Source organism: Capra hircus, chromosome 2, assembly GCF_001704415.2.
Source record: "Capra hircus breed San Clemente chromosome 2, ASM170441v1, whole genome shotgun sequence".
Classification (NCBI taxonomy): Eukaryota; Metazoa; Chordata; class Mammalia; order Artiodactyla; family Bovidae; genus Capra; species Capra hircus.
This window is the reverse complement of record NC_030809.1, coordinates 91,794,273-91,821,439: the sequence shown is the minus strand read 5'-3', so window position 1 is coordinate 91,821,439 and position 27,167 is coordinate 91,794,273. Positions and strand designations below refer to the sequence as shown.

Here is a 27,167-nt window from a genome sequence, read left to right as displayed (position 1 = left end):
TAGTTGGCAGGATACATATTGATTTTTAGAACCTGTTAGTAAATAGAACTGGTAGGCTTCCTGAGTATATCAGAAGGAAATGAAGGGAAACAAGCATTTTGATGACAAGAGAGTCAAGTATTGATTGGGAGACTAAAGCCCAGGTGATAATGCAAAATTCATCCAGGTACTGTGACAAGTGTACAGTTGTTTGGGCTTATCTGAAAAACTGCAAGAATGCTGTGGCATAGATACTCTAAAAGAAAAATCATACTAAGTAGTAAACTTGTCATAAATCACAGGCATCAAAGCATTGAAACAGCCAAAAGTTTTGTTACATTTTCACATAATAAGTCTCTGTTGTATACACGTTGTATTTTAGGTTCTATGTAGTATTTGTTTTGAAGTGCATTGTAACACTTTAGCTGGAATATGTGTTTTTCATAGAAGGCTCTTCTATCCTGGTAGTGAGAGAAACAGGTTGAAGTGGTGAAAGAATCTAAGGCTATTCAGAGAAGGCTGATTATTAGAAAGTGTGAATACTCTAACCCTATAGTTGGGGATAAACCAACTCTTCACCTTTGACTTGGCATCTTTATCTTTGAGCCCATTGCACAATGATGTCTTAATCTTATAGTTCTCACTGCGACCCACATGCTATACCTCGGAATTAGGAAGCTATTGAAAATAGCCATGTTGCTTTACTGTAAAAACACAGAAATTCAAATAGAGAAAAAACAAATCTTGGGAGGAAGTAGATATAAGTTGGTATTGAATGTGGCTTGTGGGTGTTAGGGATGATGAGGTGAAGGACCTCTGACTCGTGGCCTCATTGGACTGTCCTGATCTCAAGACTGAGCCACAGAACGTGGGGCTCCCCAGAGGTTTTCTGGATTCTGCACGTTTGACGGAGAAGGCAATGGCACCCCACTCCAGTACTCTTGCCTGGAAAATCCCATGGACGGAGGAGCCTAGTGGGCTGCAATCCATGGGGTTGCTAAGAGTTGGACAGAACTGAGCGACTTCACTTTCACGTTTCACTTTCATGCATTGGAGAAGGAAATGGCAACCCACTCCAGCGTTCTTGCCTGGAGAATCCCAGGGACGGGGGAGCCTGGCGGGCTGCCGTCTATGGGCTCGCACAGAGTCGGACACGGACACGACTGAAGTGACTTAGCGGCGGCAGCAGCAGCACGTTTGATTTGAGATCCTTTCTTCTTTTTAAAATATTTTAGCTGCTAAAAGACCTTCATGTGTTCAAATACGTTAGCTTGTATTTCCTTGATTGATGTTGGAAATCTGCTTTATGTCTTAAGAGTTTGGGGGAATATTTGCATATTTATGCTTTTGTAGGTGACGGTTATTCACTGAGTTTGTAACATTAGTTAGAAGAGGGAGGTTGCTTCCAGTATGGAGAGTGGTTTGAGCTGCTTCTTTACTTCGTCTCTGAATATCTCTGACACTCTTTTCTCCTGTCTATTTTCTACCACACCAGGCATGAATTCTCGCCGTGTATCATCAACTATGCCTTCTCTCCCTAGTGTGCTGCTTTTATTTCTAGGCACTAGTGAAGAAAGACTTAACAAGACTTTACATCTTTATCCACCAAATTGTGTGACCTAATTTCGTCTTATTGATTCTCTAGTTCATTCATTCAGTGGCTTGTAAAAGACATTGTATCTTGAAACTGTTCAACCCATCCTATCTTCCACTTGTGTCAGGAGAAGATGAGATCCCACTGTGAGCTTCTTGTGCTGTCTGCTTTATCTCAGTGTATGTGTGTTATTTCACAATGGTTGGTTCACAGTAGTTTGACTTTATCAAGTTCATCTTGTGGTCAGGTATGACACAGATCCTTCTTTAGTTTTTTCTTTTTTTTGCCTAGTTAGTCTTTCCTCACAGAAATGGTAGAAAATGTGTTTGAAATCAAGAATTAAGTCCTGTGGGGCCTGGCTAAATTAAGGAGACCGCTTTAAAAACAAAACCAGTTAGGGTTGTCCCCTAAAAGCAGTTAGCCTAGGAGGCCAGTTTTCTACTGATTACTTTTTCAAATACCTTTTGAAACTACTTTTAGAATTTTTTTAGAGGCATATTTTAAAATTATCATTTAGGGATCACACCTCATTTAATAATGAAAAGGTAACACTCATCTTAACTGCTTTTTACCTTATGACTGAGATGATACCACATGACTCCCCTCCCCTTTTAAAATCAGATTCATCTTCAGGGGTTAAACAGCGACCATTGGGAGTGTTCAAAACAGTGTGTCTCAGGCTCTGAAAGCAATTGCAAGAGAAAATTGCAGAATATTTTGAAAAATGGCAGCATGGTTAGAGTAAGTGTTTAACCACCTTTAGGGACCAAGGACCTTGCCAGAGATAATGCTATTGTATTTGTGATCTCTCAGTGTAAGATTTATAAACACACACATTTTTTAGTTACTGTGTAGTTATGTATAGATCCTTGCCTAAATTTGTATTGGTTTTGCCCCTATTAATTTCGTACTATTTTTAGAGTACCATTTCTCTCATTGGTCGGGGTAATTGTATTTTCTTCCTGAGTACTGGCAAGTCTGTCTAAATTTAGTGCTGCAGCTAATACAAAGAGGTTAACAAAATAACATTCCTGAAACTTAAAAATAAGCTGATGTTTTATGAATTATATTATTAAAAACTGGTATTCTATTCAAGTGGGAAACTAAAGTCGGAGGTCAGAGAATAGCCCAATGTGAATTCTGCTTATATTAAAATGTTTTTATAGTTGCTAGTATTACTAGAACTGAAAAAGATATCTGTCATCACAGGGGAAGTGCTCAGTTTGAGGATATAGAAAAATATAGAGTCAGGCAAAATTGCCATGTCATTTAAAAACCTCCCAGGTATAAAGGTTCCCCTGCTCCAAGGACTTAGTAATCTGCCCCTGTTCAGGTGTGCGCTTCATGTGTGAAGATGGATTTGCCACTGCCTTTTTAACACTCTCTTTGAGGAAGCCCATGCTTCTGATTTTAATCCAGTCACCCTGTACTTTTCCTTAGGGAGAAACTGCCCTTGTCAGGTAGTTCTCATTTTCTCAGTTCCTTCACCCTCAGTTCAGTTCAGTTCAGTCGCTCAGTTGTGTCCGACTCTTTGCGACCCTAGTCATCTCTAAAGACGAAATAGACTGGGCCCTGCATTTTTTAAGTGACTTTTAAGAACTTGTTTTGGGGGAGCATGGTCACATCACTTTAGGATGCTAGTGGTTTTAAGCTGCCTGCTCTTCAAAGATACAAGTGACTGGACAAAACTGATTTTATTGAAACTTTCTGGGGCTTCCCTGGTGGCCCAGGGGCTATGACTGTGCCTCCACTGCAAGGGGTGCAAGCTCCCTGATTGGTGAACAAAGATCCCACATGCTGTGCAACCTAAAAAAGAAAGCACTGGCCTGCTAACGTATATTATTTAAAACAATTTTTTTTTTTCTGTTTACTTGATCTTCATATTTTTGTGTAACAGGAAGTACCTATATCACATTAGGAATTCCTCTTAATGGTGAATGTTGTGTTTGAAAAACATCTACCACCTGACTGCAAAAGCTTTCTCTTGAAGAGCTCCTTTATCCTTAACATTTCTTATTTATAGAATGAATATTAATTCAGCATTTATTATACCAGAAAAGTTGCAGTTACTAGGAAGTACCCTTGCAGGGTGCCTCATTAAACTGAGATGATTAGTGTTCGTGTAAATCATTATAAGTGCTCTGTTAGAGGTGTGGCAGAAGAGCAGGAGAAAGTGATTTTTCTTGGGACGCTATACCTTAAAGATTAGTAGGAATTCTTGAAATGGAGAATTGGAGACGATAATTCCAGCACAGGCAAACACCATGAGTAGAAGTAGAGAAGTGTTTGCTGTGGATGTAGGTGTCAGCTTGTGTAGGAAGAACAACTTGAACTCCAGCTTAGATGCCTGTTGGTCACGGTGAGGGATAAAGCTGAAGCATACTCATTTGGGACTGGCTTTGTATACAAGGCTTAGAACTTGTATTTTGTTTTCCTGTCAAAGTGGAGAGCCATCATTTAAATAAGAGTGTGGCATTATCAGCTTTATAGTATAGAAGAATTACTCAAGAAACAACAGGAAGATGGATTGGAGATAGTCCAGGTAAGTACAGTAAGAGATGAGGAGGACTGCAGCTAGGACAGTGGGGAGGAAGTAGGTCCAGAATATATTTTTGAGGGAGAACAGAACTTAGTGACAAATTAGATGTTGAGGTTGAGGGACTCCAAAGGCATCTGAAATCATGGTAATACCAGTAAGCAAATAAAGTAAGATAGAATCAGGAAGAGGTTTGAAAATTGGGTTTGGGGATGTGTTGAGGGACACTGTCTCTATCCACTAAGATTGGAGCTTGGGAAAGATATGGGAACGTGGATTAGGAACTGTCTTTCTTGGTAGTGGGCTCTGCCCGAGTGCTGTCTTACTTATATAACCCTGAAAGATAGCATTGTCCCTCCCTGTTTTACAGTGAGGAAGCTTAGGGTTAGAGGACTAAGTCATTTGCTCAGCGTCATACCACCACATGTGTTTTCCCATCTTGCTTGTTATCTGTTGCTGTGGTAACAAGCCAATTCTTGTAAATTTGATGACTTAAAGGAATTATTTATTACTGTCTCTCATGGCCCTTTGAGCTCACTAAGCTCAGCTAGGAAGTTCTGGCTTGGGGCTCATTTGATTACAGTTGGATGGCAGCTACAACTGGAGTCATCTCCGGCTCCACCTGGCTGCATATCCAAGGGGGCTTCTTTGTGTGTCTGGCGTCTCAGCTGGAATGGTTAGAACAGCTGAGGGCAACTGTCCGTCTCCCGGGCTTCCTCACATGTGTACAGCAATCTTGGGGTAGTCGGACTTGTTGCCTGGTATCTGGCTTACTCCAGGGGGAGTTGTCCAAGAGCTGGGCAGCAACTGCAAGGTGTGAGATGATCCAGGCGTGGAAGTCACACAGTCACTTCTGCATTTTGTTGGTTAAAAGCAAGTCATAGGACCAGCCAGGATTTAAGGGGGCATGAATATCCAGAGACCATCTTTCGAGATTAGCTTCCTCCATGTACTGCTGTCTTTGGAAGTTGTGTTTAGACTGGATGGCAATAGATGGGCCCCAAGATACCTTGCTAAAATGTGAAAGGAATGCAAGAAGACAGCATGAGTGTTTGAAGGAGGGCCCAAGGAAAAGGAGTTGGTGGAAAAAATCAATCAAGAGAGGAAGAAAAAGTTGGAAAAAGTGATGCTGTAGAAGGCAAGGGGGCAGGGAGTCACTGCCGCCATAGCCATAGGTCCTTAAATTTGGTTAGAAGGACCCTGTGGTTCACATGTGCTCAGATACGTAGAGATGCCTGACAGCAGCTTTAAAAGGCTGCCCTTTTTCTCCCTGCCATTCACCCATCTCACCTGTACATACCCCATTAATGCCTTAAATTCATAATTAGAACTTAAGTAACTTAGTCCAGTGTGAAACATTAACACGTTAAGTCTTACATAAATTGTTGTGCTTGGTTTGGGATAGTTGACTGAGAGTCGGCTTCCAAGGAGTGGAAAGAATGAGGAACTTCTGGCTTCCTAGACAGGTGAAACTTCTCAATGTAGAATGAGGGGTTAGACCAATAGCATAATTCTCCTGTTGCTGTGATGTTCTTTTCAGTTACAAGAAGGAATAAAATGCCATACACTGAATTATACCATGGTTGTAAAGAGTAGATGAAATGGGAAAATTTTTAATTAATAAATCACTGTTTGTTTGTTTTTTCCCCCCAGAGCACAAAGTTATCATTGTTGGGCTGGATAATGCAGGAAAAACTACCATCCTTTACCAATTGTAAGTACTAACTACCTAAAAAATTGTATCTTTTTGTTTATAGTTACTTTTTCTGCCTGAGTGATACTTAATTAGCAAAAGCAGTACAAAATTGTATGGAATCCACCTTACTCTGTAAGAAAGCAGGTTGGCCATGAACCAGGAGCCCAATTTAAGCAACTGCTTCTAGACAGCTAGAACTGTATAAGACGTTGAGCGTGTGGTTCAGCTGTTTGCTTGTAGAGAGCAAACAAATATTTGTTTCTGTCGTTTCTTGGAATGAAACTACTGAGTGTTCCAGCTAGTCCACTACCTAGTTCCACCTCTGTTTTGAACTCTTCATTCACTCTTTTTTTTTTTTGAAGTTTCAAAGAGCTTTATTGTTTTTATACAACACATGATAGTGATGTATTTCAAATTTTACCAAAGAGTGCATCTTATTAGGGATGGTTCATATCTGTGATTCCAGGAATATAGTTTTTTCAACACAGAGAGTCCAGTATGTGTATTTGTTAGTATTCTTCTGAACATAATTTATTTATGTGTGTTGTTATTGTTGTTTAATCGCTAAGTTATGGCCGACTCTTTTGTGACCCAGTGGACGGTATTCTTCTAGGCTCCTCGGTTCATGGGATTTGTCAGGCGAGAATTCTAGAGAATTCTTCTCCAGAGAATCTTCCCTACTCAGGGATCAAGCCTGCGTCTCCTGCATTGGCAGGCAGATTCTTTACCACTAAACCACCTGGGAAATCCTAGACGTGTGTAATATATGTGTAATACGTAGTATCCTGTTTTATTTATTTATTTATTTTATTTGGAGTACAGTTGCTTTACACTGGTATGTCAGTTTCAGGTCCTCAGCAAAGTGAATCAGCCATACATAAATACATATCTCCTCTTTTTGGATTTCTTTCCCATTTAGGTCACCACAGAGCACCAACTAGAGTTCCCTGTGCTATATATACAGTAGTGAACCTTTTGTTCACTCTTAATAAACCTAGTGGAAAGGGGATATTTGGGTATAAAATATAAAAGGAGGTTATGCTGATTTATCCCTTAGTTAAAAAATATTCAAACAATCTAGTTTTTTTGCTAATTGTGATATATTTGAACTTTTTCCCCAGTTCTATGAATGAAGTTGTACATACGTCCCCAACAATAGGAAGTAATGTAGAAGAGATAGTGATTAATAATACACGTTTTCTAATGTGGGATATTGGTGGCCAAGAATCTCTTCGTTCTTCCTGGAACACTTATTATACTAACACGGAGGTATGTTTCTTAATATACTAAGTCTTTTGTAAATATAATACTTGGGAAACACTTTCTAGATATGAACTCTTAAAGTTATCTTTTTGAAATATCACAGTATGTTAATGTGAATATAAGTAGACTTTAAACATAATGGAATCTTTAATTCCCTCTTTCAGGGTCATTGTTCTGTATATCCATTCTCACTGAACCTCTGTAAGAAGAATTGGTGATTGATTAGTCTGATTTTATACTGATCTCAGAGCTTGTCTTAAATAATTGTTTTTCTAAAGAACTCCATTTCACAGTTTGCAACTTCATTTTTCTCGTACTATTTACTTGTGTCTGTATAGAGGAAATCAGAGTTAAATGAGAGGACTCTGGTAGTTTGAATCCTTATTCAAAATTTTACTGTGTATTTTCTTTTATGCAATGCAATTGCACATTAAAGAACTCTTTTTATTATAAAACAGTTTAGATATAGTCATATGTTTCATTTACATATTATTTGCCAAGAGGAAATTTCTGACATTTGAGAGCTTGCCTCTATAGACCTTGTAAGATTAAAGGCTGTGACATTTGTTTTTGTAGTGCTGGTTATAAGTTAGTAAGTCTCCAATTGTATATATGGATGAATATGGTATCACTGAGGCACTATTAAATATCTCTAATGACCCGATTCCCTAACACTCTGTTAAGAATTTGATTATGTCTTTTGGAGAAAGAGGAGTATTTATATGATTAGTATTCCCATATAAAATGCTGCATGTATTATAAATTCATGCCAACTTCTTGAAAATCAATAGCTTTGTTAAGAGGTTTAGAGTAGGACATGTCTTAGAGCAGAGCAATATAACCACATATCAGTAAACTCTCAATGAGAGAAGAGGTCAGGTAGCAGTTCTCTTATCCATCCGCATTGTGGTTGATGAAATCTGAAGAATAGAAAAGATCCTGAGAATTAAGTGGTTTGTTTGGAAATGAAAAGCTAGTTCTAAACAATATATAGTGCATACTAATAATAGGCAGTCAAAATTAACTTGGACATAGCCAGTGCCATCATAAAGTGACTATGCCTCTTCCTGTTTCCCTGGTGCCTTTTGGTGCTCATGGAGTTGAAGGAGGGGGCCACTGTAGCTCTGTCCTGCACAGCTCCTTTATGAGTCTTTGCATCTTCTGATGCTGGTCTCATCATCAGTTCAGGAAAGAGTTGTGCTTGCAGTAGCAGGGACCACTTACATAAGGAAGAGAGTATGGTTTTAGATACAAATTTATTCTTTAAATTTGTTGTTGTTTGTTTTTTTTTTTGAAAATTAACTCTCGTATTACTTTATTCTCATATACCTGCCCTTTTAGATTTTTAAATTGACATTAATAAATAGTATCTGTCTAGAAGTAACTTAAATTTTGGGCCATATTTTTGTCTTATGGACTTACAGTGCAAATAAAATAAAGATACTAGATATTAATTAAGATATAGAATTGATACTAATTTAGAAAACAAATGTTATATTTTGCTTAGTTTATTAGCAGAATATTCTAATAGAATGATGACATCATATCGTCTTTTATTTTTTCTTAAAAATCAGTAAATATGTTTGAATTAAAGATTAGACCTTTAGGCTTCACATGTATAGTGGATATCTCTGGTTTTCAATAATGTATACCATAAGGTTCTAATTTCTTGATAGTTGTTAGACTGTAAATCAAATAAAGACTTGATAAATTTTACAGATAGCAAATTATGTAATCACTAATGACTTTCTTTATAATTATTTTAGTTTGTAATAGTTGTTGTGGACAGTACAGACAGAGAAAGGATTTCTGTAACTAGAGAAGAACTCTATAAAATGTTAGCCCATGAGGTAAGTAGGATTCTGGCATTAGATGTGTGTTGGGGGGATATTTCTATCACATTTTTACTTTCCATTTTCTCATGGGGATGCTATTTCAGATTTTCGGAAAAAACTACTTATCTGCTGAGTTTGTAATTTTGACACTTTGCAATTTGGAAGTGTATCTGGAAGCAGTAGAAAGATTGTGGAGTGAGTTGTAGATTTTTAACTCCATTTATCTTGGATAAATTTGGTTTAGAAGTTTTCCTGGACAAAAAGATCTAAAGTGGCTTTCATTTTTCATTTTAAATAGATTAATCATACAGAGGATTACCGTTAAGACTTCACAGCATCTTATTTCTAAGACACACAGCAAGTTCTGATTATAACTCAGTTATCTGACTAATACTTAAATTTGTTGCCCTTTAGTCTCTGATAGTTTTCCCTCAACTGAATAAAACTATATAGCCACATTTTCTTAGTCCTTGAGAAACATAACTGTTAACATAATTTGAGAATTAAATGGACTGAATAATAGAGTCAGTAATGATAATAGTAACTGTACCTCTGTGTTAGCAGAGTTTTGGTTCTAGGATGCCCGTAGGTACCAAAATCCAAAAATGTTCAAGTTCCTTGTATAAAATGGTACAGTATTTGCATATAACTTATGTACATCCTCCTGTATACTTTGTCCTCTGTAGATTGCTTATAATGTCTAGTACAGTGTAAATGCTATGAAAATATGCAGCAAATCCAAGTTTTGCTTTTTGAACTCTGGAATTTTTTTCCCTGAGTATCTTTAACTTGAGGTTCACTGAATCTGTGACTGCAGAACCCATGGATAAGGAAGGCCAACAGTAGTGGCATCTGATTATTTTCTCTTGCCTTTTATCACAGATGTTACTTTCTCAACTTGAAGGTGGTAATAGAGTAGTAAATACTTAAATGTGTTGTATAATTTTTATTTGGGTGGAATTTTAATAAAGCTTAAGGAAACTGGGATATCTTTGTAATGAAGTTTTTATTAGTTTTAATTTTGATTCAATGTTTTCCTTTTGTGATTTTCATTAAGAATTTTGGTATGTTTCACATGTAAGGAAACTTGGTGAAGTAGTTATGTAAATTGAAGTTCCTGTTTTGCTTATGGTGGTCATACCTACCAAAATGCCATTTTGAACTGATTCTAGCAGCTGTTAAATCCTTTGGAATTTTTTTTAAAAAATTCATCTTGCCTTTGTAAATGTATTTAACAATTTTCAATTCTAGTTTGAGAAAGAGTAAACAGTAAAAGAGGCACGGGCTAAGGATTTTTAAAATTTTCCCTTTGCATTTTACAACAATGCATCATTCTTCAGTTTTTACCAAAGAGTTATTCTATTGTTGTTTTATCAAGACTTTAGAAAAAGAAAATTAAGACGCAAAACGTATTTGTCTCTTGACTATATTTTTTACTCTGTTAACAGGTAGCCTCCCTATTTGATTCTTACCCTAATGGGCCAATATGTAGGACATCAGTATTATAAAAAGTCCAGAGAGTAGGGCTCTAACAGAGTCGTTGAATTTCATGAGTTGAGTTGTTAACTTGCACAGATCAATTAACCTCGTCTTTTATGGATTATAACACTGAGGCCCAGTAGTTGATGTGACTTGGTGAGCTTTTTAATTTAAGCATTCACATCATTCAGGCTCTTCACTAGGAAAAATAGTAAAAGTCAGAAATAGAGCCTAGCTGGAAAGTGAAAGAGGGGATGAGATTAACAGAAAAGAAAGAAATTACAGGTGAAGTTGGGAACTAGAGTTAAGTTACTTATTAGGGTCAGGAAGAGCCAATAGGCAGAGTTCTGGGGAGGAGCTTCCAGCTCAAGGATAATTTGTGAATGAAAAACAAATTGCAACATGGGTCAGTCACGGGCTTCATGCATACCACAATAAACAAGTCTTCTTATCATCACCAGTAATGATTCTGTGTATCACGAAGTACAGAACTACAGCATTTAAATACATTTAAAGCTTCATCTTAAATGAAGCACAAAAACGTTGAAACTCATGAATTTTTAAAAAAATTCCAAAGATGAAAGAATAGATGAATTTTATTCAGAATGACTCAACTTCTAGTAATTATCTTTACAAATGGAGCTTGAGAAACAAATTGACAACTATATATGGCATATAGACAATGCTAATAAGTAAATATGTCTGTGTGTGCTACTATTCATTTCCTTGACTAAACTAAAAACTATTTTTAGACTCGTTTAAGAACAGAAGTCTGTGGTATGGAGCAGAACTTTTTCAAACTGTTTAAAATGGGTGATGTGCAAAAGATTGCCACTCTTTATCTTGTACTTTGACCTCTTGTTAAGTTAACAGCGTTAATCCAGTGTATCTCTTTTCTACTATTAGCATAATGCATTGTTGTGAGGTTATTTTAAGAAAAAGTAAAGGAAGACTTAATTTTCCTCTTTTCCAAAATATTTAAATTTAGATGACAGAGCTTTAGAAGAAAATCAAGAACCTTAAATAAAATTTGAGCCTTTAATATCTAGAAAAGTTACATTCAATATGGGTTTTTTTCTTTTTTTTTAGATATTGCAGTACCTGGTTCTGTTTCTTAGGTTTTCCAATTTTCAGTCTACGGGCGTCTCCAAATAATTTTGTTACTAAAAGTGATGAATATAGGTTACTTATAAATAGCATAAACTATGTGTCCTAACTTGTGCCAAATATTTCTGTTGTCAGATATTTCTAAAGTTTGTTCCTTGAACATGCCAGCATTACCTGGCATGACCTATATAAAGATTGCAACACATGCTGGCAAGAAGAGATAGTGAAACCTAAACGATAGGAAGATAGGAATTAAATCCCATGGAAAGTCCATCTACTCAGTGATTCAGCCATATATCAACTATTGATAACTGTTCCATTTTCCAATTAGGATCAGAGAAAAAAATCCATATACTTGATAATGCATATGAGCACTAGTTATAGGTCATCCCTTCAACTTTTTGCCTTATATAAGTAGGCAGGTGATCTGAATTATAGGCGAAACAAATTGAATTGGAACTCTCTTGGGGGAGGGGTAGTTTTTTTTTTTTAATTTATTTTTATTTGAAGGATAATTGCTTTATAATACTGTGCTGGTTTCTGCCATATATCAGCATGAACCAACCACAGGTATATATATGTTCCCTCCCTCTTGAATCTCCCACCCCATCCCACCTTTCTAGGTTGTCACAGAGCATGGGTTTGAGCTCCCTGAGTCACACAGCAATAAATAGGAACTCTTAGAACTTAATGTTTTCAGAGCAGTGGTCCCTGACCTTTTTAGCACCAGGGACTAATTTTGTGGAAGACAATTTTCCCACAGTCCCGTGGAGGGGAAAGAGATGGTTTCCTGATGATTGAAGCACATTACATTTATTGTGCACTTTTATTTCTATTATTATTACATCAACTCCATCTCAGATCATCAGGCGTTAGGTTCCAGAGGTTTGGGACCCTCGTTCTAGAGTATCCCTTTTCTGACCAAGTTATTCAGGTAACTCTGTCCTTGTCTGTAGTACTGTAGTGCCGTCCTGCAGAGGGCGCTGTAACTAAGTCAGTCTCCAGTGTTTATGTAAAGCATACAGCAGAACTCCTTTTAACCGAGTAAGAAATTTACTACTTCTGTTGTTTATTTACTTCAGAAAGAATGAAAAGCCATAGAGACTCTCTTCTAGCAAGAGTAAAATAATGTGGAACAGTCTGTTTAAATCTACTGAAGACTCTTGCTTCAAACACAGAAACACATGATTGAAACCAAAATATTCTCACTGAGATCCCTGAAAAGAAGATGGCATTCAACAGAGCTGGGAACACTTGCAGACATAGCACCAAAACCTTAGTTTTCTCTGTATCTCTTAAAATATATAGGCAGAGTTTTATGAGAGTTCAGTCCACTAGTTGAGTGGATCCATCATGGTTTCTTAGCCCAGTATTCACGAATGGACTTTAGGATATCTATGACACCCTAAAATTGTACAAAAACTTTTTTGGGCATATATACATACATACATTTTCATGAGGGAGAAGTCTATAACTCTCCTTAGGTTTACCAAGGAAGCTCTAACTAAAGTATAGGTTGGGCAAGAATTTTGAAAAGCTCTTTGAGTGCCACGCTAAAGAGTAATTAGGGTTGAGGTGGTTATTGTTTAGTTAAGTCACATCTGACTCTTTACAACCCCGTGGACTTAGCCCATCAGGCTCCTCTGTCCATGGGATTTCCCAGGCAAGAATACTGAAGTAGATTACCATTTCCTCTCCAGGGGATCTTCCTGACCCAGGGATCAAACCTCTGTCTCCTGCATTAGGAGGTAGATTCTTTACCATTGAGCCACTTGGGAATCCTGGGGGAATGGTTAGACACATATTAAATTGGAAGATGTGACTGTTAAATAGAGCACATAGGACCATAAAAATGTAATCTAGGACTGTAAGAAATATGTAAATACATGCAAGTATAGATTGATTAACTTAAATGTGTTCAGTTTGATGTTTACTTTCCATCATAAGAGCTATGAGATACTTTTATGTAAAGTAGTTGAGACAATTTAGGTTACACAGATTATCATATATAATCTGTGAAGTTGGAAAGTATTGAAAAAAATGAACTAACCTTTACAGTTTTGTTTGCTTTTGTAGGACCTAAGGAAAGCTGGATTGCTGATTTTTGCTAACAAACAAGATGTTAAAGGATGCATGACTGTAGCAGAAATCTCCCAGTTTTTGAAACTAACTTCTATTAAAGATCACCAGTGGCACATCCAGGCATGCTGTGCTCTTACTGGCGAGGGGTAAGATGTCTTCTTCATGAATGACATGTATTTAGCTTTAAAACATGTATTTCTTTTAAAAATCAAATATTTAAGGTTACCATGTACAGAACTTTGTGAGGGAGAGATGTACGACACCATCCATGCAAGTCAGGAAGTAGTTCCTGCACTGTTGTTGAGACTTACATTCTAAGAAAGAAACTGGCACTTGCTGAGCATGTCCTTTGCCCTGTGTGCTTTCTATAAAGTGTGTCATTGATTCCTAACAGTCATGTAGACCAGTTGTTTTAAATTCATGTCTTATGCTTAAAAAAGCTGAAATAGAAGATTTGCGTGAGGGACTAGTTTACAGATATGCTAACAGTGTTGCCAAAAGGAAGTTCCTGCACTTCAAAAAACAAAAGAGTGAGAATTGGAGAGAGCTGGCAGAAGAGTCCTTGGCCCTGGAGGGAAGGGTGGTGCCTGCAGTAGAATTTTGCCCTAGCCTAAGGCCCAGGGGTGAAAGGATTTCAAGCAGGCAGAGCTTGTCAGCATTGTTATAGGTAAGATATAGAACATACAGTGTTATATGAGGCATAGCTAGATAGTGTCAATAATTCAGTATTTGGTTTACCCTTCTCTGTGGCCTTAAAAGGAAGGGAATTTCTGACACTGCAGGTAAATTCACATCTATGCGTCAAGCTTCTGCCCTTTTCTAACACCTGAAGAACCCCACCACCAAATTTAAGAACTAAATTGGAGATGAAGCCAAATCTTAGTGAAATAGAAGGTACCGTTACCTGATTATAGGCATTTGAAAGAGCGTAGTTATTAGAACCTCAAAAAAACAAATCTGTTCATTAAAAAAAAAAATCAGATAATACCGACTATCCACATACTCATTTAAGTAAAAATATCTTCTACATAGTTCTTTGTTAAATAGTTGATATACATATATACATATAGGATACATATATAGATACCGGTATATCTTTATTTGTATTATCTTTATGAAAAGTCTTAAAGCAAAAGCACTGATTATAATACTAAATCTGACAACAAAGATAAGTGATCTAGGACTGATAAAAGATTTAACTTGTATATTTTGAGTAATTGTGTTGAAAATATATCATTAGTTAGGATACATATGAATTCTGGCAGTTTTAATGTGTTAAGAACGTTACTTATTAAATTAATTTTTGTGGCAAAATATATATAATATAAAACTGGTAATTTAACCGTTTTTAAGTGTACAATACATGGGCTTTAAGTACATTCACAGTGTGATACACCCATCACCCCCCTTTATTTTGAGTTCCGGCAGTTTTATTTTTAAAGGGGGACATCAGCAGATGATGCCATCTTTTCAGCTTTGGGTTTATGTGGTCTTCCATTTGCAGGAGTTAGCAAATGGAAATGTTTGGTTTAGGGGAAATGTTGTTTCCTGTGTAATGTGACCACCTTAATCTTGGTTTTAGTATTGGTGACATTTTGACTCCGACCTGTCATTTGCTCACCTGTCTTAAGTCAGGCTCCCTCTGTAATATGGGAAGGGTTCTGGTCCTAGTACTGTGAAGTTTAGATAATGGATAGTAAGGGCTTAGTAAAGTCTCTAGTTTGCTCTTAAGTAACTCCTGTACCTTTAACAGTGTAGAATTGATTAATTTACTCATCTTGTTATTGTATCATTTCCTGTGAATAGTTGAAAGGTAACAAATTAATAGGGAAAAAGTATGGGCCTATACCAAAACAATTGTTTATTTACTTCATTGCCCTCTTTTCCTTCTATTTCTATTGTCTTTACATTTTTAAACTTAGGCACACAAATCTGAGTTCTGGCTTTTTAAATACTAATGTGGTAGCATTGTTTCTCATATCTGTAAAACCTCCTCATAGATGTTGATTGATGGTTCATAACAGTCCTTCATTTTGTTATATTTCCCTCTTGCTAAATAAACATTTAGATTCTTTTACCATAATATCTCTTTCTGTATTTTGGATTATGCTCAATTACCCATTGTTCAATGATGACTGGTGTTAGTAATACGAGATTTTATTTCCTTCAGATTTTTTTTGATGTATAGATGTCACAAATACTACATGCATACTTTGTTTTAATAGCTACTGTATATTAAATATCCTGCCATTTCTACTTCATTTATATTGTGAGCATTTTGTCATATTATAAAACAGTCTTTGAAAGGAATTTTTTAATACATCATTTATGTTCCATAATTTGTTAAATTTTTTCTCTTTTGCCAGACATCTAGATTTTACTATTTCCTATTAAAAATTTACTATTTCCTATTAATAACACATAAACACGTCTTTATCTTTTTTAGGATATATTCTAAAAGTAGAAAAAAGGGTAGAGTGTTGGTATTTTAAGCATTTTTGATACTTCTTACTAAATTACTTTCTATGAGCATTCACTGTTGAGCTTCTCTTATGTATCAGGCAGTATTCTATGCACTAGAGACATAGCAGAACCAAAAATGTACGGTTGTACAGTATGGAAGTATAGCACCCACATTGAATATTACTGATTTTTCTAATCTTTGTTGTTTAGATAGATAAAAAATGGTATCTTCTTTTAATCTGCTCTTATAGCTTTTTAGTTGGGAATTTGATCAAGATATTTTATTTTCTTTATAGATTATGCCAAGGACTTGAATGGATGATGTCACGACTTAAGATTAGATGATCTCTGCTGACCTCTTCTCATAGACTTTGTGTAAATGAAGTGCTGGACTTTACCTGAAAGCTGCAAAAATTAATGGTTTAGATATATTTATAATAAACTGATTTAAACATTTAAACTTTTTCTATAAGAAGAAAAATTAAGACCACTTATTTGAAAACACAGATGAAGTTTCACCTTTCAATCTGCTTTCTCATTAGTTCCTTCCAAAGCAAGGTCTTAAAGCTGTGATTGACATTTTTCTCAAAATGAATCCTCTCAGGACATTGTGTAGCCTGTGGTAAGTACAAAGGCAGAGGAAGACATTTTTAACTTTCAGAGCTTTATTATCAGTATAACCCTCCCTTGGTGAATGTTGTTCTCTTCCTGTTCCATTAAGTCAAAATGCAAATCAGCACAGATACTCAGTTTCCAATATTTTAAAATGTAACTATGAAAAGTATTTTGGATAAGGTTGTGTATGTATTGTGTATATACCTCAAGTTCGAGTTAATGGCTTTGATTTATGTTCTTAAAGAAAAGCAAATAACACAAAAACTAATATCCTTAGTTACAAACATAATGGGAGGAGTACTGGCACTGATGGTGAGTGCCGTTTTATACTTCCCCTGTGTTCTCTGTATTATACTAACCCACCCCAGATCATTGAGCCACTCTTTAAAAAGAAAAGAAAGGAAAAGCTTCACAGTGTGTCCCTAATCTTTTACTGAGCAAATCACATACGTGGAAAGCTGTAACCTAGCTGAGTGGAGTATCTGTCATATTCTTGACTTAGTATTACTGGTGGACGGAATAGCACACTGAGCAGTTATCAGATTGCTCCCTTTATTGGACCTTATGCCATCGAAGTTTACTGAGTGGATTGTTAATCCATTAATTGGCCAATCATTAATTGTGATTAAAATTATAAAGTGATTTTTTTCAGCGTTAATTGGAAACTGTTGTGTGAAATATGTCTACCAAGAGAAGTATCACACCATAAACATTGTCAAATAATTTAGCTACAATCTTCTTAGATACCAAATTATATGTCAAGCATTTAAAGTGAATTTGAGATGAAAGGTGAAGCATATTTTGTAAGCAGTGAAGATAATTTCTTAATTTAAAAATTTCTGATTTCTTATCTTAGGAGTTGAAATTGAGGTTTTATTTGTGTCTAAGTTTTCTTTTATCATCTTACACCACGTGAATGTATTGTTTGACAGTTACAAAATACGAATTTTTTCTAATGCTTTTAAGAATTTGGTTTAAAAATTGATCAACATAATGTATTATTTTTATTAAGAAGTAACTTAGCCCCCAAACTTTTTATGTTTACTTGGATATTTCTTTTTTCTGCATCTGAAAATGTAAGGTATTTCAGTTGTAACTGTAAGCAAACTTATCCTAAATATGTTAAAACATATTCTTGGGTACTATGTTGGTATATCTTTCATGCCCTGAAAATCTGATGACTAGTGCAAAACTGACGTGCTTAAGAATATTCAAGGGAAAAAAATTACTTTTAATACCAGCCTTTTAAATTTCAAAGATTTTGATGATAAATAGTACATACTAGAATTATTGACAAAACTCGGAAAATTCCTTTCTATAAAATACTCATTATATAAATCCAAGTCAGGCATGGGAGATCAGTGTTTAAAATTATATGTTATGTTTTCTTTTATATTATATTCAAAATGCAAGCATAACACTTTAATATTTGTCAACTTCCTTTTAAAAAGTAAATCCTAAATTACTAACTTTAGTTGTTCATATGTCCTCATACTTTTTCAAATCACTATAAGGAATTGCTTGTATATTAAAAACCCAAATCTATTTTGTAGATGTTGCTGTGTCATCAGAAACAAATACTCTGTACAGTAACCCAGCAAATCCACACCTTTTATCCTTTTTGCCTTTCAATTTGAGTAATTATAATTTAGTTCCTTGGATTGCTGCCACATCAGTTCAACTGTATACCTGCACAGTCCGTCCCTTGTCATCAAGGTGTTGGCCAAAATTTAATCCTAATTAGATGTTTAAAGCGTATCTTACCTTGTTACAATTGGTGTAGTGATTGACATGGCATCGTGAGAATGCATGTACTCTTACACCACATTGATAAAACATGCTTTTTTGGTTATATCTTACCCTCCCGGCCAAGCATTAGAAATAAGATGGGTACCTTTATTGTTGTTGTTTTAGTCGCTAAGTTGTGTCTGTCGCTTTTGTGACCCCATGTACCATGTAGGCTACCTTTATACTTGTGCATAAAACCAGAATTACAGCAGAAAAATTTTTTTAATTTGTAATGTGAAAATACATCAAAATCATTTTAACAGTATTACTTCCGAATAACATGGAGCACCTCATGAATAGTCATGTTGGCAATTTATATGTAGTTTTTAAGTTTAATTAAGCAAAGGGCATTGTTTTTGGTTTTTTAATATACTGCATTTGGGTTAAACAAACATCTTATATAGGATTATTATGCTCAACTTTGAAAAGAACAAAGCTCCATACCTCTGCTCATGCAACTGGATTTAAATATCCTATGTTTGATACTAATTTTTAAAATTGTGTAACTTCTCTCAGCACCGTGATAAAAGGAACCATATTGCTAAATGCATTTAAATATGTTTAATTTTGTCATGCAGCGTGTAGAAAGCATATCTTACACATTCTAATGAGGATCCTCGTTTGAGATTTTCCAGTTCTGTCTTTTTTGGCCCTCATGGATGGGCAAAGAATACATGGAAGGCTGGTGTTTTGGGATGCAGAGGAAAGTGGGTAGGGAATATGACATTTTGCCTTAAGAATAAAAAAGTGCTTCACCTGCTGTCTGGCATTGCTAAATGCAGGTAGTTAAAGTGATTTTAGAAGCACGGCATGAAATAGAAAAGTTTCTGCTTTCTGGTCTTCAGGAAGTGCCTGATAGGTAGTGACAGTGGGATCAGGGGAGTGCAGGGCCCCGAGCAGAGGCAGGCAGTGCCTGAGGCATGCTTGCCTTTTTTGTCTGAGTGTATAGCACTAAGATGCCTAGAAGTGGGATTCGACTGTCCCATCTCTTAGGCCCTTTACATTTCTTGCTATGACTACAGCAACCACATACAGTACAGACAACCTCAAAATTTGTCTATATTTGTGTAAATAGAGAAACTGTAGACAACTTTCTAGTTTTCTCTGCAGGCCTTTTCAGGAATTTATCTGTTGTGTTCTACTTTGTATATAGGGGATAGCAGCACATCCCAGACTACCTGTGAACTCTGGGGTTATCTTCTCTCAATTGCCCAGTTGTATCCTGAAATGAATCCATCTTTCAAGGCCGGGTTTTGCATGACTTAACTTTGAACCCTGCCACTGTCCAAGTATAATCTGGAACTTCTTGCTTTGGGATTGGCTTTCTTATAGCTCAGCATCCCCTGCACTCCTTTCCTCATCAACAAAGATATGTTCTCTTGGTCCTGGAGATATTCTCACCTTTACCTATATCCATTATTCTCCAAACTGCTAACCTCTAAGTTGGTTCTGTTGTCCTGTGCTATCCTCCACTGGCTTGATTCATTGATTTGCACTTTGCTTATTAGAGAGTATTGTCAGAGTTGTTGAGTACATCACAAACTGGCTTGCTGTGTGCACAGCACATAAATGCCTGCAGTAAAGTCCTTTAAATTATACTGTATTTAGCATTTTAATACTTCTTAACTTTAGCTTCTCACATTGAAAAGTAGATTCAGAAAGAAGAGAAGCACCTAGACTGCCAGCTCCTTGAGCTGCTAGTTAGATGTGAAAGGGATTGTTATGTACGTGTATTCTCTTCCCATTACCAAAATAATATCAGTACAAATAATATGAGGAGAAAGATGACAAACCAAATCATACATGTAGTGTTTAACCTGAAGCCATCCCCACATCCTTAAAACCATAAACCATATCCCATTTTCCCCCCCGACGCTTACTTAAAGAACAGAGGTAAACATTAACTGTCTAAAGGAATTAGTAATGAGACACTTATCATTACAAACTAAACCTGTTGAAATGAACTTTAAAAGACATCAGAATTATCAGCCATCATGTTTTGACACCGTAAATGCAGATTTAATATAGAAAATAATTTTTTAAAGTTCTGCTTATGTAAAAATAATACTTCTATATCATGCTCCCACAAAGAATTTGTGATATTTAAGACCGGAATGGTGGAGTAAAGGAAAGAAAGAATTTAAAAACTTTGGATGCTAAAGAATGACTGCTTCTATAAAACTCTAAAATTGTGTATGGAATTATGAAGAAATTGTAACAGGGTACAGTTGGGTTAATTATGCAATATATCTTATCAATTGTCTAGCCCTTGTGTATTGTTCTGAAAACTAAAGTTTGAATCTTTATGGTCTTGCCTGCTAGAAATTATGTTCTTTGGTAGAGAATTCCCATAGTCTGTACTCAACAAGTGCCTAAAATTGATTTGTGTTGATTTTTAAGTCCATCTAATAAATTATATGTGTTTTCTATGGTATTATATGTGCTTGGCTTACTGATGATACAGCCTTGAGGGTTTTTAAGTCATAATTTTTGCTTTGAATAAAAAGCCTTGAAAATGAAAATACCCATCCTAACCCTGAATAACTCATAGTTTAAGGAAGCGCGAGCAAATCCATTTTTCCTCTTTCCAAGTACAAATATTCCCTGACTCTGGTGTTAGTTAATGCCAAAACTAGAAAACACTCTGTTGCTGTTTTTTTAAATAGTTTTAACACACAGAAAATTATATTGTGTATTTTAAAGCCTTAGTAAAAGTTTGTTGCCTGGGTAAGAGTAGCCTCTTAATTCTCCTCGTGCTTAGTACTTTTAGTGGCTGGTAATTCTGTCATATCATTTAGATCTTGAGCCATTCCATGTGCATGCACACCAGAATCCTTCCTCTTTAGATTCTTCTTAAAAAATAAAATATTTGATAGGCTGCTGATATGTTTCTCTAGTTCATTCTTTTTCTCTCATTTTTTTCTTTCCTTCTGCCTCCTTCCTTCCTCCCTCCCTCCCTTCCTGCTTTTTCCTTCCTCTTTTCCATCTTTCCTTCCTCCTTTGTCCCTTCCTCTCTCTCTCTGTGGACTGTGAACTCTAGGGGCAAAGACTTGACTGTTTTCTTCAATGATTTACAATTATATTTTGTTTCTATTTTAAACAATCTTGCATGAAAAGTAAAAGGTATATATGATTTTAATTATTATATACTATCCTCTTCCCAAACTTCTTACATTTGTGATATAAAGAATTCCTCTAATTATTTTTGCTTGAAATAGTCCTTTAGATTAGAGTAGCTTTTTCTTACTTTATGTCCCTCTATGGTTCCTTAAGAGGAAGTGATACCTGCAGAGCACTTTTAAAGATATTTTTTAGGTTAATGTTCAAGATAACACATTGAAAAGAAAGCTATAATTATGTCCAATGAGGGCTCTTTTGGTTGCTAGAGATGAGGAAAATGTATACTGATTTTAATTTGTGCTGAAAATACATTTTACTAATTAACTATTGATTTTTAAATATGATGGATTCTTCTTGTAGATATTAATCTTCCTTACTGTATTTTCCTAGAGAAACCTAAATGAGGATGTATTCCAACTAGTCTCTGTATATTGGCATATATGCTGTATGTATATTGACATAATTGAAACTGCATTTAACACACCAAATTAGAAACTTTTTGAACATTTATTGTATTAAATTTTATGATGTCATACAAGGTTTTGACTCAGGCTTTGTATGCAAGAAGAGGTGGACCTTTTTTCTTTTTGTCATTTTATTAACTTGTATTTCTCTGTATCCTAGGAAAATTTTACATTCAAGAAATGTTCCAAAGTAATGATCTTAGGGCACTTGGGTGCTTTTGTATTTCATCAGTGCTGATGTGTTAGTTATATAGGGAAATAATGCTTCTGGACCTTCCTGACAAGACAACTTTGTGGGTGACTGGGGGATACTTATGTTGGTGCTCATGTTGGACATCACGGCAGATGATGTAGGGACTTCTCTGTTGGTAAAATAGTGCAGTCAGCTTTTTTGCAGATGTGTTACTTCATTATACTTGTAACATCATTCTTGTGTCCATAACTGACTGAAATGTCAAGCTCCAGAAATGTAAGTTACTGGGTCAGATGACTGATTGTAGGACCTTGTTTATATTGAAGTAAAGAAATAATGTTAAGGTATGTTTGAGGAGAAATAACAAATACGATTTTACTGGTGAATTTCCATGTTTAATATGTATATTAACTTTTTTTAAAGTTGCATGTAAATCTGGTATAAAGTATTGTCTCTGCTTTATGCTTTGAGTAAAAAGAAAAAAAAGATGAGTTAAACTGTTACCCTATTATGTACTATTACAGATCCTTTTCTTTTAGAAAAGGTTAATTACAATTACTATTCACATGTCCAATGTTGTCAGTGTTTTCATTCTGGTTTTTTGTCTTAATGTGTTCAGACTTGGTGATGGCAGCTCTGTTAACTGCCCAGGACTGAGATCACCAGGGCAGTTGAAAAGGTACGACAGCTGTATTCTGCAAATGAAAACAAAAATGCTTGTCCTAATCTCTAGAATCCTTTTTGTGCAGCTTAATCAATTAATAGCATTCTGTCTTTTATTTCTAGATATTTGAATTGGACATGAATGAACCTGATAAATAGTGACCAGTTTGTGTGATTGATTTGTCTTACAGTGTGAGGAAAGTCCAGTCTTTTTGTTTTAACTGAAATTTTTAAAGTGAGCATTCATGAGAATGGTTGATAGTAAACAAGAAAAAGAGGGAAAAAAGTTATGGATGGCAGGAGCAACATTCCCATATGCATGCTTATCTGATTATTGGTCTTTCTCTCTCCTAGAATATAAGCTTTAGACCACTGTGTTTACAATCTTTGTCTCTCAGCACTGAACACAATGCCCTAGTACATAATAGGTGTTCAATTTATATGTGTTGACAAATCAGTGAACAAACTATTAATATTTTTGTGCTCACTCCATGTATGAATTTTTCTTAACTATGTGATTGTAGCATAGAACTACCTCATTTAATTGTCTCAATTCTTGTCTCAATTTTTATTTAATTCTGCCTTATTTCAAAAGGAATTCAAAGTCACTATTTTTCTAACTAGTTCTTCTAATAGAAATAGGATTTATTTTCTTAAAAATGGCCTAAAAGCATCATGCAGAACAAATAAATATGTACAAATCTTATTTCTTTGAGATCTGTGTGACTCTGCATCTAGGAATGTCAGGAATGCACCAGAGTTTGTGGTTTAGCATCTGCAGACATTGAAATAATAAATGGTACAACAGCTCTTCTGGGAAGAGATCTGGGTCATCATCATCTTGATCTTTTATGCCCTTTTTTTTAGTTTTCACATCTGAAATATCCTCTTTTTGGTGGTAAATAACCTGTGTCCCATGAAGAGAGTGATATTTTCATAACAGAAAATAGACTCTGGCAGTCCTTTTGAATGTGTTCCTTATGACTTATACCAACTTTGGGGAGATTGCTTGAGTTGGGCTGCCTGAGTGACCAGTTTCTCATATCACTACATGCCTTACATTCTAGCATATCCTTCTATATCAAAATGGATAAAGTCTTTTTGAAATGGATCCAGTGTTTGAGTTCTTCTACTATTTAAATCCCCAAATAATGTTCTACTGTATTTCCATTATTTTCTTTTACAAGGAACATCGTGATGGACAGCTTCCACTGAAAGTTGTTTTCATAGTTCAGAGTATTCCTTTATTTCTTTTGGCTGGAATCCCAGCAGAAAAACTATTGGATTAAATGGTTTGATGGGATTTAAGAATGCCTATTTTTCCGTACTTATTAATATTGTATACTTGGAGGGGGGCCTTTTCCACTCTAATAAAAGGATAAGCATGTTGTCTTATTTTGCACTTATTTGATTATTGAGACTATTTTTCTTACATGCTTCAGTTTCTTAATTATTCTTTTGTTCATTTATTATTAGAATCTTAGTGTTTTTCTTGTGAATGGAATAAGTTCTTTAAATAGAAAATATATTAGTCTTTGATCATTAGATTTTCCCATTTGTCCCTTTAATTTTTGTAATTATCTTTTTAGCATATAAAAGTGTTTGTGAATGTAAAGAAGTTAAGAAATGCATGATTTCTTTGAGTAAAAACTAGAAAAGAGACATAATAGCAAAAAGAAAATTCGTCCATTGCTCCATTGTTCTAATAAAACCACTGTCAGCACTTTGAAATGGGTATAAATTTGAGTCAATATTTTGAATGCAGAATTTTAAAACCTTGTAATTTTTTTCACAATGTACTATAAACATATCTTACATACAAGACATTATTTTAATGGATATATTGTGTTTGCTTGTTTGGATTGTTGTAATTTATTTAACCATTCTAATGTTGTTAAATTGTTCCTTATTTTTTACTACAAATAGTACAGTTAATACTTAAATTTATTTTTTAATTCAGTTTACAAATTGAATTGCTGAGTAAAGGTGTGTCGATTTTTAAAAAGCATTATTTACATATTGCCCAATTATCTTCCCAAAAGAGTACCCCCACATCCTGGTCAATTCTATCTGAAGATATTTTATAGTATAGTAAGATTTGTTAACCTGTTCATCTCGGTTCACAGGCCTGCTCTTTCCAGGCGTTTTCAGGTTGTGATACAAGCTCATTAGTTAGTTCTCCCTGGCTCGGCCAAGGGCAGTACAGAGCTTCTCTACCCTCAAGTTTTCTGTAATCTTTAACCTTTAATTATTGTGCAAAGTTTACTTGTTAATCCTCTTGTAATGTAACCATTGACTTAGCAACAACAGCAACAGTAAGCCAAACAGTAGGCTGAGCTACAACCCGGGCTCTAAACTTAGATGTACCACATACATACTTTCCTAAGACCTCAACTTCCTACTTTTCAAAGTCGTTTTAGCAATGGAACTCTTTTTCCTTAAGTGATGTTCTGTGGAATGCGAAATGAAAACAGGTAAAATTGATGTTTTATTTCTGCAAGTTCCCATATTTACTAGGTGAAAAAAAAGGGGGAGAAGTATAATTAAAAATTAATTTCCAACTTAATTAAAATTTTACATTTATTTAGCATTTGTTAATGTGTTTACTTTTTGAAAGTATGAAAATAATTGACGAAAATGAAAAGATCAATTTACTAAAGATAGAAATAAATTTTAAATAAGTCTTTGTAAATAATGTTAACATTTTGACTGTACAAAAAAGGATATATTTTAGAGAATCATTTTTTTAAGAAAATATAAAATCTTTGTTTCAGATTATAAAATTGCCTGTTTTTGTATTTAATAAATGAGAACCAAATTAAAATTATTTATAGTTTAATGGAATGCTTCACTAATATTTGCCAGATGGTAATATTACTTTAATGAAAGATGTTTATACATTTTTCATAGTAGTATGGCTCTCAAATATTTTATTTTTATATTATCATTTGATTAAATAAATTCATTTAATTCAGACAAAATTATTTGCTACCCCTAAAAATGAATACATACAAGAGCCCATCCATGAAAAAGCAAGGCTGATACATAGGGGTGGTTAACAGATGCTCTCTATAAGGAATGGGATTACAGGAATGCAGTCTAACTTTTATGCCAGGTATAAAAATGACTTAGTTATAACTATTAAATTTTTATTTAATCATTATTAATTTTTGTAATTAGTACCAAATTTATTGTAATTAAACAGTATGTTATAATTTTGATGTAAAATTGGAATAGAGAAGTATAAAATATATCTAATGAATAATGACTATAAGCAAATAAAATATAATTTTCAGCTGACTTATCAAAATTCATGTGCTGAATCTGAATATGAGAAAACATATCAAGCTAACATTTTAAACGTTAGTAATGTATTAAAAGACTGTTACTTTAAAAGAGGATTCAGGTATTTCATGCCAACCTTTCTTTGGATTTCAAGTTGCTAACTGATAGAGTACCAGCATGATAACTTTGTGAGCACTGTTGCTGTCAACAAGCATATATTCGGTTCCTGCTCTGTGAAAAAGAGCCACATGTAATGATTGTGGTCTTATTCAAGGACAGAGTGCTGATGATATCATTTCCATAGACAGTACAATGCTGCAGCTGGCTCTGTCAGTCTAGGAGGAAAGTGTACTTAAAAAAAGACCATGAAGTAATAGCAATTCAGGGGCAGTGTTTTAAAGGAAATGAGCTGGAAGTCTATTCATTAAAGTCAAAGGAAACCTGTGCTTTGTGTGTGTGTGTGTGTGTCTTCAAAGTGCAACCAAGCCAGCTTGCATAGCCCACATTAGGAATTCAGGAAAGGCTGACAGGAAGAAAATATAGGTGGCTAGAATTTAAATCTACATTATTAATTTCATCTAAGACAGTTAAGTATGTTTCAGCGAGTACGTTTATTAGTTGTCTGTTTCCTCACAGAGCAAGGCTGACAGGCATATAAGTGCACAGTCCCAACGGCATGAAAGCAAGGAGTCAGAATTCCCATCCTCCTTGGCTCAAAGGAAACACAAATGAAGTGAGTAGCATTCAGTGACCAACAACCTGGCCCCAAATCTGTAAAGTGTATAGCTAGTTTTCCTAGGACAATATTTTAGCTACAAGTGACTTTTTGACACCATGTGTATCTCTTCACTCCCCTTCTCTAGTGTCCAAAAGTGCATCTTTCAACTTCCTGTATACAATAGCAAAATGAAATTCAATAGATACCTGAGTACTTACCATGTGTTAGAAATAGTGCTAGGAGACAGAGACAGACAGAATGAATGAAGCCACATATGTTCACAGGTT

General features: G+C 35.1%; 1 protein-coding gene across 7 annotated transcripts in view; it reads left to right on the top strand.

The window, feature by feature from the left end:
• ARL5A (ADP ribosylation factor like GTPase 5A) overlaps positions 1–27,167 on the top strand; it is a 57,314-nt gene that overhangs the window by 4,958 nt on the left and 25,189 nt on the right. For 5 of the 7 annotated variants that reach the window (XR_001919567.1, XR_001919564.1, XR_001919565.1 and 2 more), the window contains exons 2-7: positions 5,763–5,823; positions 6,927–7,074; positions 8,835–8,918; positions 13,566–13,717; positions 16,331–16,656; positions 26,799–26,895. Coding sequence is in view for 1 of the 7 variants with exons in the window: in XM_018063008.1 (XP_017918497.1) it covers positions 5,763–5,823; positions 6,927–7,074; positions 8,835–8,918; positions 13,566–13,717; positions 16,331–16,379 (494 nt within the window). In the remaining 6 variants the exon portion in view is untranslated. Of the gene's footprint in view, positions 1–5,762; positions 5,824–6,926; positions 7,075–8,834; positions 8,919–13,565; positions 13,718–16,330; positions 22,786–22,833; positions 23,584–26,798; positions 26,896–27,167 lie in introns of those variants that run through there. The other 2 variants (XR_001919563.1, XM_018063008.1) reach the window with 2 other exon arrangements.